Source organism: Papilio machaon, chromosome 13 (assembly GCF_912999745.1).
Source record: "Papilio machaon chromosome 13, ilPapMach1.1, whole genome shotgun sequence".
Lineage (NCBI taxonomy): Eukaryota > Metazoa > Arthropoda > Insecta > Lepidoptera > Papilionidae > Papilio > Papilio machaon.
This window is the reverse complement of record NC_059998.1, coordinates 7,793,289-7,805,794: the sequence shown is the minus strand read 5'-3', so window position 1 is coordinate 7,805,794 and position 12,506 is coordinate 7,793,289. Positions and strand designations below refer to the sequence as shown.

At 32.4% G+C, this 12,506-nt stretch overlaps 1 protein-coding gene across 1 annotated transcript in view; it reads left to right on the top strand.

Annotated features, from left to right (window-relative positions):
- Window positions 1–7,916: 7,916 nt before the first annotated feature.
- The window catches only part of LOC106709234 (putative inorganic phosphate cotransporter), a 41,446-nt gene continuing 36,856 nt past the window's right edge, over window positions 7,917–12,506 (top strand). The window contains exon 1 of the mRNA XM_045680752.1: window positions 7,917–8,072. Within this exon, the coding sequence (XP_045536708.1) occupies window positions 8,000–8,072 (73 nt within the window). The 5' untranslated portion in view covers window positions 7,917–7,999. The remainder of the gene's footprint in view (window positions 8,073–12,506) is intronic.

The following is a 12,506-nucleotide window of genomic DNA, read 5'->3' as shown; positions in this document are numbered from 1 at the left end:
ATCGGTATTGAGTGACAAGTGCAAGTTGATCAACTCGATCACGTTAGCGCAAACCAGAGATTCTCAAACTTTTTTCTCGTGAACATTTCAATGTTTTACTGTTTTCGGTTTTCTTTTTTAATTTTATTTCCAGCCATGATTCACCTAGCCGGGTCTTCCATGGATACTAAGGAACTTTGATGATCACTGGCATAATCAGTCAGCCTTTGTCTGCTACTGCTATACGTAGGACTTCTCCAATACCTTCCATAGTATCACAAAAAATCAGTTATACGACATTTTTACATCGTCATCGAGAGGAATATATAGGTACATATATGTTGCAAGAAAGTTCAGATTAACAGCTGATCGAGATATATGAAAAAGTACTATTATGGAAGTTTCATCTTAAACGTCATAAATCTTTATTTTTTAACGAGAAATGTTTAGCAACTGTTCTAGTCTGTATCATATCGAATTAAGGTTTAACATTTGAACGTCTGGCAATGTAACTGTAGTTTGAATGAAAAAAAACATAATAGTCATTCCTCTAAGTATCCATACTTACAAATCTTCCATTGATATAATTGAGCTTTTAATATGCGAGTCGACTTTATAATCTGTCGCATAGATAAAATGCAGAAAATTCTTGCTTTATACATAAGTAATCGCTTCTCAAATAGTCGCATTGTTCGTATCTTTATAGCGTGTTTTAATCAAAGCCTGGATAATCGCTCACCCGAGTTTGTGTTATTTGATGTTTTTGATTTAGTATTACATCAGTCTAGATAGCATATCTAAGTACTTAGTTGCTTTTGCTTTCAAATCTCTGTAAACATCTTATGAAATCAAACAAAAATACCAAAACGCTTGATAGTGCTTGTCTATGAAGGCCGGGCTGGACCTTTATATCCGTGACAGAATAAGAAATAAAAATGACACTTCAGAATAAAGCGAGTTACAAAGTAGGACATACCTTTTATCATAATATATGCGCAAAAAAAATCAAAGATATGTGTGAAGTCAACCCGCACTGTGCCAGCGTGGTTGACTATGGACTAGTCACCTCTAATTTAGGGTAAGCTCCAATATGAGTACATATATGTCGGAGAACATCATATCCCTGTCAAGTAAATATAAATTTTATTAATAAGTTAGTATAATAATGTTCACGGAATTAATTCGACCTCGTTTTTCGCAGCTAAAGATGACTTAGCTGTAAGCAATTTAAAGTTATGTACATAATACATACCATGTAAAACCGTGTTTCCACTGACGAAGCTTCTGTACTAAGCTTTATGTCATGTCATTATGTCATGTTTTTTTGCTGTTGGTTGTTTAAGTAAACAAAATTTAAATGTAACATGCTAATAGTACTGATCTGAATTATCAAGCATTAGTCGCGCGTTTCGGTGGTTAGCATATTAGCATATTAATTCCACGCAGACGGAGTCGCGGGCGACAGCTAATTAATAAATAATTTGGTTTGCGATCTTATTTTTATAAACATGACGATGTCAGTATGGGGATCATGTCAGTCCAGATTGTCAATGATCGTCGCTTTTAACTTTTTAATTTTAACTCGTCGTTTACGTAACTTAAGAATTGCTGATTTTAGGACAAACATTTGAGATGATTGTGAGAGCATTAATGTTATGTTTGATATAAAAATTTGTCTAAAACAACAATAATTAAACGTCCACAACCTCATTTGCTAGTGATGGGCATTATCGATTGTTGTTTATTTTTGTTTATAGGTGCATATTAACGTTGCGCTATCACAACTAGCAAAATGTGAAAAATGGTTTATTAACTGATGATTTATTTTATAATTTTAACCAATCTTTAAAAGAGCAAGGCTGGAGAGTTGTGTACCGAGAGGCCCGAAGAAAAAGGAGAGGAACCTTTCCTATGTAATAGGTCGCCGCTAAAACTGTTGTTATTGATAACTGAATGAGAGATTGGAAAGCTATTGACATTTACCTCTGTGACGTCATTATCTCCATTCACTTGTTTTATTATTAGATTCACAAGAATTTAGGAAGCTAAGTTCGGAGAGCTGGGCTGGCTGTAGTGAGTCCGCGTTCTGTCTACATGCAAAATATGCGTTATCCGCGGAGTTGCAGGAAACCAAGTACAACTAACTTAATAAATACAGAACAGTAAATATAGTTCGCAGTGTAGATAATTACTTTCGGTACCAACTTGAGATGGATTTGGCTGTGAAGTGCTGTAATCTTATGTTATTGATAAGATATGTTGTCGAGCTGAGATGTACGGATCACGGCCGCCGCACGCGGTCGCGCAACGGATGTTACAGTATCAAAGATATGTCAGATTCATCAAACATATTGATGTCATTCAATGCACACCAAGACTTTCGATTGAATTTTTTATTTTTTAGAAAATGACAAGCACTTTTTATAAGTTACCAATATTTTGAATCATTTTACGTTACTCCACGGCAGTTTTTAATTTACATTAGTGATGTAACGAATGTTGGATTTTTCACATTCGCGAATGCGAATGCGAATGCGAATATTCATCTTCAATATTCGCGAATGCGAATGCGAATGCGAATGTTAAATTTCAAATAAAGCGCGCGCAAAATGTTTGACATTTCGTGTCGGCCATGTTTAAATTGAACATAGCCGAGCCGATACAGGTTGAATGAACGAAGTTAGTCACAGAAAGTTCATTCGAAAAGTATTGTTTTGATTTGAGGTTAGTTTGGTGTTATTGCATTTCCCAAATTTAACCCAATTTTAAATAGAAATAAATATTTTTTGTTTTTGTAAAAAGTTTATTTACAAATAGTCAAGTATTCATTATTTGATTTTTTAAGTTTATATTTCATTATCATATTTAATTCTTAGAAAATATCTAGCGGGATGGAAAAATATATAATTAAAGCCAAAAAGGTTATAAATTAATATTATACTTAGATTTGATTGGATCTCTGAAGTTCTGTTTTCACAAAAGATACTTGAATTTAGAATTAGATTTTTTTCAAAATATATGTAAGGCATGGACATTCATTATTTTTTCTGTGGTGGAGTTAAGTTGTGATTTTGTTAATATTTTAATTAGACTAACAAGAACAAAAGAGAAAGTGTTTCTAATTTAGTTGCTTACCAAGACTGTTCCATAATATTTTTTTTAATTCAAGTATGGTTAAGTAAAAATATATAAATCTTATCAGTTGTGTTATCATTTCATATGCAACCATATAATAATTTCCTTTTTGTTTGTTAAATACATTCGCTAAATATTCGCATCGTTTTTTGCGAATAGGAATGCGAATGCGAATATCGAAAAATATGCGAATATTGGCGAATGCGAATGCGAATGCGAATATTCGTTACATCACTAATTTACATAAACCATTTGATTCGATCTTTATACGATTTCAATAACAATCGAAAACATGATCTATTGTTTAGCGGGCGATCGAATAATTTTTGAAACAAAATATTTATAAAATACTAGCTATTACCCGCGACTTCGTCCGCGCGGAATAAAAAAAATACACACAAGATAAAAAAAGTTCCTATGTCCGTCTCCTAGTTCTAAGCTACCTCTCCATCAATTTTCAGCTAAATCAGTTCGACCGATTTTGAGTTATAAATAGTGTAACTAACACGACTTTCTTTTATATAGGTACTAGTTTTTACCCGCGACTCCGTCCGCGCGGAATGAAAAATAGAAAACGGGGTAAAAATTATCCTATGTCAGTTTCCTGGTTCTAAGCTATCTGCCCACCAATTTTCAGTCAAATCGATTCAGCCGTTCTTGAGTTATAAATAGTGTAACTAACACGACTTTCTTTTATATATATAGATATAGACTAGCTTTTACCCGCGACTCCGTCCGCGCGGAATAAAAAATAGAAAACGGGGTAAAAATTATCCTATGTCCGTTTCCTGGTTCTAAGCTACCTGCCCACCAATTTTCAGTCAAATCGATTCAGCCGTTCTTGAGTTATAAATAGTGTAACTAACACGACTTTCTTTTATATATATAGATTTTCGGATATGTCTCAAAGATAACACATTAAATTCAGCCAACTGATTGATAACTGATGTCTATTTACTGGTGTTGTAAAATAATGTTCAAACTTTCTTATTACTTATGTATAGTCTTAGTACCTACTTTTTAAGTTTTTACCGAATTATATTTAACGTTCACACATTCCATTTTATTTAACAAAATGATTATTTTACTAGTTGTTATCGGAAATGTAAATTTATTTAACTGGGTTTCACATACGACCATCAAAGCGTAAATTTGCTCAGTTTTTAATTAATTTTCTATTCGCTTTCTGGGAAATTTCATTGTTGGCAAACAAATCCTATCGTTTCATAAAATTTTGTTCTACATATGTATATTTCTGCTCTCAATGAAATTAATTAAACTCTTGAGACAATATCATAAATTAACTGATATACCTACATATAAAAGGCTAAACATTAAATTCACGATTAACCTGTGTCCCGACAAACTAGTTAGAGCCCTTTTAAGTTCCATCATCAGGGTTACTGGGACTGGCATTATTGGGGGACAGATGGACAGATGACAGACGGATCTTGATGAAATTTGGCACAGATGTAGATCATAGTTTGGAAGAACACATAGGCTACATATTATTTTTTTCTTAATTCCGCGCGGACGGAGTTGCGGGCGACAGCTAGTGATATTATAATTGAAAATTATCCATGCAATTTATTCTAAGAACTAAATTAAACTGAAATACTCAACATGTGATAAATTTATAAAATGACCTCATAAACAAACCAAGTATCTTAGAATCCGGACTCGAAGTTGAGATTTTATAAAATCATCATAACTCAATTTTTACATTATCAATCAATCCTTACTAATATTATAAATGCGAAAGTAACTCTGTCTGTCTGTCTGTCTGTCTGTCTGTCTGTCTGTCTCGCTTTCACGCAAAAACTACTGAACCGATTTAAATGAAATTTTGTACACAGATAGTCTAGAGCCTGAGGATGGACATAGGATACATTTTAACGCGAAAAAGGGGTTGTAAGGGGTTGAAAGTGGGGGTGAAAGTTTGTATGGAATTATCGTCATTTTTACAGGTAGAAGATTGAAACTTATTTTCAAGGCTAATTTGATAAAGATAAATATGAAATTAAATTTTTGGAAAAATTTTACCCCCAAGGGTGCTAAATAACAATAGGGGATGAAATTTTGTTTGGCAATATATTCGGTTTTGGTGAATGTTTTGTTTAATATGCTTTGCTGTAACCCTTACCAATATTTAGTCTAGAGCCTGAGGAAAGACGTAGTCTACATTTTCACGCGAAAAAGGGGTTTGAAGGGGTTGAAAGTGGGGGTGAAAGTTTGTATGGAATTATCGTCATTTTTACAGGTAGAAGGTTGAAACTTATTTTCAAGGCTGCTAATTTGATAAAGATAAATATGAAATTTAATTTTTGTAAAATTTTACCCCCAAGGGTGCTAAATAACAATAGGGGATGAAATTTTGTTTGGCAATATGTGAGGTTTTGTTGAATGTTTTCTTTAATATGTTTTGCTATTACCCTTACCAATATTTAGTCTGGAGCCTGAGGAAGGACATAGGGCACATTTTGACGCGAAAAAGGGTTTGCAAGGGGTTGAACGTGGGGGTGAAAGTTTGTATGGAATTATCGTCATTTTTACAGTTGGAAGCTTGAAACGTATCTTTGAGGTTGCTAATTCTATATAAATAAATATGAAATTAAATTTTTGTAAAAATTTACCCCCAAGGGTGCTAAATAACAATAGGGGATGAAATTTTGATTGGCAATATGCTCGGTTTTGGTGAATGTTTTGTTTAATATGTTTTGCTGTTATCCTTGCCAATATTTAGTCTAGAGCCTGAGGAAAGACGTAGGCTACATTTTAACGCGAAAAGGGGGTTGTAAGGGGTTGAAAGAGGGGGTGGAAAATTGTATGGAAGTATCGTCTTTTTTTACAGTTAGAAGCTTGAAACTTATTTTTGAGGCTGCTAAGTTGATATAAAGAAATTAATATTCAATATTTGAAAAAAGTTTACTCTTAAGGGTGCTAAATGCAATTAGGGATGAAATTTTGTTTGGGAATATTTTAGATTTTGATGAATGTTTTGTTCAATATGTTTTGCTGTTACCGTTACAAATATTTAGTTTAGAGCCCGAGAAAGGATTAAGACTACTTTACAACGCGAAAAAGGGTTTGTAAGGGGTTGAAAGTTAGGGTGGAAATTTGTATGAAAGTATCGTCATTTTTACAGTTAGAAGCTTGAAACTTATTTTTGAGGTTGCTAATTCTATATAAATAAATAGGAAATTAATTTTTTGTAAAAATTTTGCCCCCAAGAGTGCTAAATAACAATAGGGGATGAAATTTTGTTAGGCAATATGTAAGGTTTTGGTGAATGTTTTGTTTAATATGTTTTGATGTTACCCTTACCAATATTTAGTCTAGAGCTTGAGGAAGGACAAAGCCTACTTTTTAACGCGAAAAAAGGGTTATAAGAGGCTGAAAGTGGGGGTGGAAATTTGTATGGAAGTATCGTCATTTTTAAAGTTAGAAGCTTTAAACTTATTTTTTAGGCTGCTGATTTGATATAAATAAATATGACATTTGAAATTTGTAAAAGTTTTACCCTCAAGGTTGCAATGTAACAAAACGGAATAGGGGATGAAAGTTTGTATGGGAAGATGTTGATGTGAATATTTTGTAAGTTTAATATTTTTTGTCATTTTTTATAAGTTTAAGTAAAAACCACAACAACAACATAATTCTCGACCCGTAACCCAGAGGGGTAGGCAGAGACCCAGGACCTACATTTGGCGCGGTCCGGGCACACCTCTTTCTATGTTCTTCTACATACATCAAAGCATAGCACGTTGGTTAAATAAAATAATTAGCTCAATAAAAAATGCTACCCAAAATAGTATTTCACGCGGACGAAGTCGCGGGCACAGCTAGTACATAGTATAAAACAAAGTCGCTTTCGCTGTATGTCCGTATGTATGCTTAGATCTTTAAAACTACGCAACGGATTTTTACGCGGTTTTTTTTAATAGATAGAGTGATTCTTAAGGAAGGTTTGTATGTATAATAAATGCATAATATAGTAGAGAAACACTGATAAATTTAAAGGTTTCTAATGTGAACGCTGTGAACGTTGTGTATAAGGACATTCTGTAGTAGGTATATTTTGCATTGCACCCGTGCGAAGCCGGGGCGGGTCGCTAGTTATGTATATTAAAATATTAAAACTTGAAAATGACAATAACTTTGGCGTAATATTTTGTGCAATGTTAAGATTTCGCGAAGGACGCCAACATAACTTGGTTCAACTTGAAACCGGTTAATTTGCGGGTTGTCCCGAATTTGGCGGGTCGTTGAAATCCGTTTCTTCACCTTTGAGACATCGACGACTTTTGAATACAAAATGAGTACGCTTTGTTTTGTGACTCACACTCACCGTCCGTGTTTCAACAATAAAAATATATGAGAAAACTTAGAAAAAGCTTTGAAATTTAATTAAGTATCATCTGTTATACTGACCTAATATTTTTTTACGATTTGTGATCTGTTTTTTCACATTATGTTTCGAGTACATGCAAATTCTTACTTGAAACCTTTTATACCAGTTTTTCTGAGTGATTTAATCAACTGTGTTATATCACAAATAATTATGTATTGTATTGTAATGTTTTGTGTCTACTACACCTGTGAGACGACTCGTGTGTTGCGGCGTCGGGTCGCGTGCCTTAAAAACATGACTAGAGCATTGCGGAGCGACAGTCGAGCTACTGCAGCCAGCGTCCGCTACTGTCTCGCCGGCCAGTATGTCGCACTGACGCGCCATTCGTTGCCGATTAAAAAAAATAAATGTCAAAAACACCAATAAAAAATATAGGTCAAAAATAATAACCAGCCAGTGACAAGTGACATTTTTTTTTATCGCGTACGCGTTTCGTTTTTTTTTTCAATTTAAAGGAACTGTTGCAGTGAAAAAATGGGTTTGAAATCTGAAGATGACAAACGGCCGAGCAAGTTGGCGATTATGGATGACATTTCAGATACGCCAAGTAAGTTGTTGTAATTGTTTTTTAAATAATAAATACTTATATTTTTCATTTTAGCGGACTTGCAAAACCATAGATACATTACATTGAAAATGTGACGTAAATAAATGCGCTCAAAATTTGGCAATCCAAAAAATAGTCACGGTGGGTATTTCTATTTTTTGCGGGTGCTTATAAAAGTTTCGGATTTTTTTGAGGTAAATAAATGAAAAAATCAAGTCTCGTTTTGTTTTTTTACAATAATGATAATTAACTGTTCAACTAATTATAGAGTTTAATTGAAAAATACATATTATGGATAAAAACCTGCAATATTTCACTGCAAAAAATAAAATGAAAAATAATTTTAATCCGCTTGATTTTGTTGATGAAAAGATTTTTAACTTATGTGTCAACATTTATTATCGAATGCGTTTTTACGTGGAAACTCAAAATAAAAATAGTCAGTTAAATACTTCCTTACTCTGTAGCGTGTAAAGAATTTTATATTGGTGTCGTAAATAACGCCTTATTTCAATTTAAAAAAGGTTTCAATTTTGTATTTTCCCGCGTAAATCGGGTTGCTATAAATCTGCGTATTCTTACGATTTTCAATTCTACCCGTAGTATAAAAGAAACTTGGGTATATTTTTTACACTTTTTAAATAATAAAGAACCCTAAATATTCGATGCTAGATTTTAATACCTAAAAAAGCATCTCTTTTAATTTTCTAAGAGAGTGTAACCGTTTTTAAGCGTGTAAGCCCACCTACTTCGTTCTATTTTTAAACTAGAACATAACCCTACTTATTTTATGTAGCTTTAAATATTTTTTAATAAATACTCTTGTTACATAAATATTGTTACTGAACACAAAATTTAATATAATATTATGTTTACATAATTTTAGTGCGCCGTATTATTTTTATGGAATGTTGAGAAATAAAACACGTAAACGTGGTTTCGTAAATACTGTATTGCACTTATTTGTTGTTGATAAAGCAAAAAAAAAAAACACCAAACTAAAGAACACTGCATTATTGTTTGTATATTGTACGTAACTTGGTAACTTTGGAATGATTATAATTTTGCATGATCCTTAATTCCTATCTAATGGGTGGTTGGATTGTTTTTCTTTTAGCTTGTTCAACTGACTAGTCCTTAATGTTATTTTTTCGCTAAAATTGTAAACGATGCACAAATAGTAAATTTGTAAAAATACACTCCTTGCGCAACGGACAACTGTTTTGCTGACAAAAGTTCGCAAATACAACTTGAACAAATAAGTACAAAAAAAATCTTTATTTTTGTGTACTCGTTTTGGTTCGATTTAGCCTTCATTTTTTCCTTAATTATTATTAAATAATATCTGACAAGTTATTGAGATTGTTTGTATTTTTACAATTATAGGTTAGGTTTTTGTTCCATTTGCTTTCTAAAACATGAATAAATCTATTACGACCTAACGAATTTTTATTAACATTTGTTATTAAAATGTATTAATTGCCTTAATTAAGAATGTAATTATACAAGAAAATTACAGGTTAATTATTGCTATTAAATTCCAATCAAAAAAGTTCGAAAGAGACAACTGTCTTTGGAAATAAACTTCCAGTATGCTTGTTTAAACAACGATTTAACTCTTAAGAAATAGAAATATTCATAACTTATAAGGCCAGAATTTAGGCCAGATTTTAGAAGTTTTATTCTTCAGTTAGCAAATTTAACAATTTAATTTTCTTTGTAAACAATGACAGACGTTGAAAATTTTTTATGTTGATAGGTTTAATTAAATAAAAAGTATGTTAAATTATTTTAAAATTAGCATTACACCTTATTGGAACACCGTATGTTACAGTTTTCTTATCAATAACGCACATTCTGGTTTTTCAAGGTGCTCCATTAAAAAGAATTGACATCTTTTTTCTAGTTAATTTGTACTTGCAACTGAAAAAATAAATTACCTTGGCATTTTCTTTAGATTATAAAAATATGGCTTGTACCAGACTTCTGTGGTACTCCACATTTATGTATATCTAAAAACTAGATATAAAACTTTATGGGTTAGTTTTTTTATCAAAGGAAATATTCTCAGGTTTTATGCAATAGAAACATTCTTTTGATTATTTTCCTGAGGAATAAGTACTATGAGATCAAACGAAATGATAATGTCCCATTCGTGTCTAACTATTTGATAACCTAAAAATTAAAATTATGAGAAATTGTTCTCGAAATGTTTATATATTTGAACAGTTGTCTAGAGCTATACAAACTTAATGTAGGCTCGGATAATCGCACAAGAGTCTACATAAAACACAATTTTAGATGACACATTTTAGAATTTACATGGGACATGGCACATAATTCGATTGCGAATCACAGACCTTGAGCCATAAAGTTTAAATGTTCGTGTTCATATGAGTTCTCACCGAGGTGCTCGAACTTATCCTAAATTAGGGGTGTCAATGCTTCACACATATATTAGAATTACTTCACAGATATGTGCCGTTTGCATAATGATGATTTCCTTCGTCGTTAGGATATCTGATAAATGTACATTGTGAAATTCAATGTCTACATACATATTATGATGTTATTACAGTAGGTACATTGTAGAAATGTCAGTGGTTGATAAAGTTGGTCTCAATACACTGGATCGAATTGATTTGTTGGCGTTTAGTGCCGGTCTGAACGTTGGTGGTATGAACTTACTCACCCAATTAGTACAAGCAGTTTTATTGTTTTGTATTTCTTTTGTACTGTATATTTTTATCCTTGTGTATTAGACGTTTGAGTTTTAAAGATTTACTAATTACTAAGGCTTGCCCATTTGTCAAAATTCTTCGTAATTTGTCAAATAGTTGTTTGTTGCCACGTAACAACAAAACAGCTGAAAGAATCTGGTCGAAATTTGGAATAGTACTTGATTTAAGTCCGGAATAGCGTATAGGCTACATATTTTTAAATTAAACTTGGACTAAGTCACGGTCGTCAGCTAGTCCAACATAAACTGATTGAATTAAATGACATAACGCCTTGTGGATTTATAAAGTGCTTTTGAAACAATTTCTTATCACGTTTGTCGTCAAGGCAAAGTGATTTGATATGTGCAAGATAAACCAAAGATTTCTTCACAAAAAGACTAACAGGTTGATTGTGACGTGACAGATATAATAATTTTATAACTTATACACTAAATAATTATGTTTTTGTGTACAGTGGAAATTCTCGTGTCGCGGTGTTTGTGGTTAAACTCCTCCGAAACGGCTTGACCGATTCTCATGAAATTTTGTGAGCATATTCAGTAGGTCTGAGAATTGGCCAACATCTATTTTTCATACCCCCCCCCCCCCATTTATTTATTTTAACTGCGCGCGGACGGAGTCGCGGGCGACAGCCAGTAATTAATATAAATATAGATCTAACTTCTAACAATGAGCAATATGTCTATGAAAGAAATCGTTGATCAAAATTTCAATGCGTCGTTTACTATACTATTTTATATCTCATTGTGCCGTTTGATTGAATACTCACTAAACAACAATAAAGTGACGCAAATAGTTATTAGATTGTGTAAATGTTACAAGCAAATTGTGAACACTGCTCGTTTGCAATTTGGCCAACCTAATTGTATAGATTCAGTAAATTTCATATCGGGTAATTCATTCATAGAACGACGTGTTATTACGTCACATATTTTAAAGTTTGTCTTTTTTAATATTTGACGTTTACGTTGATGATGTATTTGAAGGATCGATCAGTTTAACTACGATCTAACGTTTTTTTAACATAATTTAGGTTGCTAGAAAGAGAATATAACACTGACATCAATGTCAGTACTCAACAATGCTGTCGTTTTGATATCAATATCAAAGTGACAGCATTGTTATTTGAAAAAGTTTGACATGTCTTTCGTAAGCTGGAATATTAGCAAACTAATATTATATCTAGCTGTCGCACGCGACTCCGTCTGCGCAGGACTTAAAAAACTCAATTAGTAGCCTATGTGTTCTTCCAGACTATGTTCTACATCTGCCAAATTTTATCTAGATCGATGTAACATTCGCATTTATAATATTAGTAAGATCATACATACTACAATGTTTTAGCAAATGAAACGTAATATTTTTCTTCAGATGCAGACAGTGTTGAATAACTTACGTAATAATATTTATTCAGTTTGTAAAAGGATTTATCCGTGCTATAATAATTATTCTAGGACTAATTACTATTATAGGAATCTTGCATGGTAACGCTTCTAGTAAATAGTTTTTTTTTATTGCTGCATAAATATTATTTATATTATAAATAGTTTTTACAATATGGTCAGAAAATTGATTGTTTTTCGTTATATTTTTATATCCAACACCAATTTTTACTATGCGCATTGCAATTTCACGGAACGATAGTGAATATTGTCAGTTTATAATGTCACTAGGCATATTATGAACAGATAGT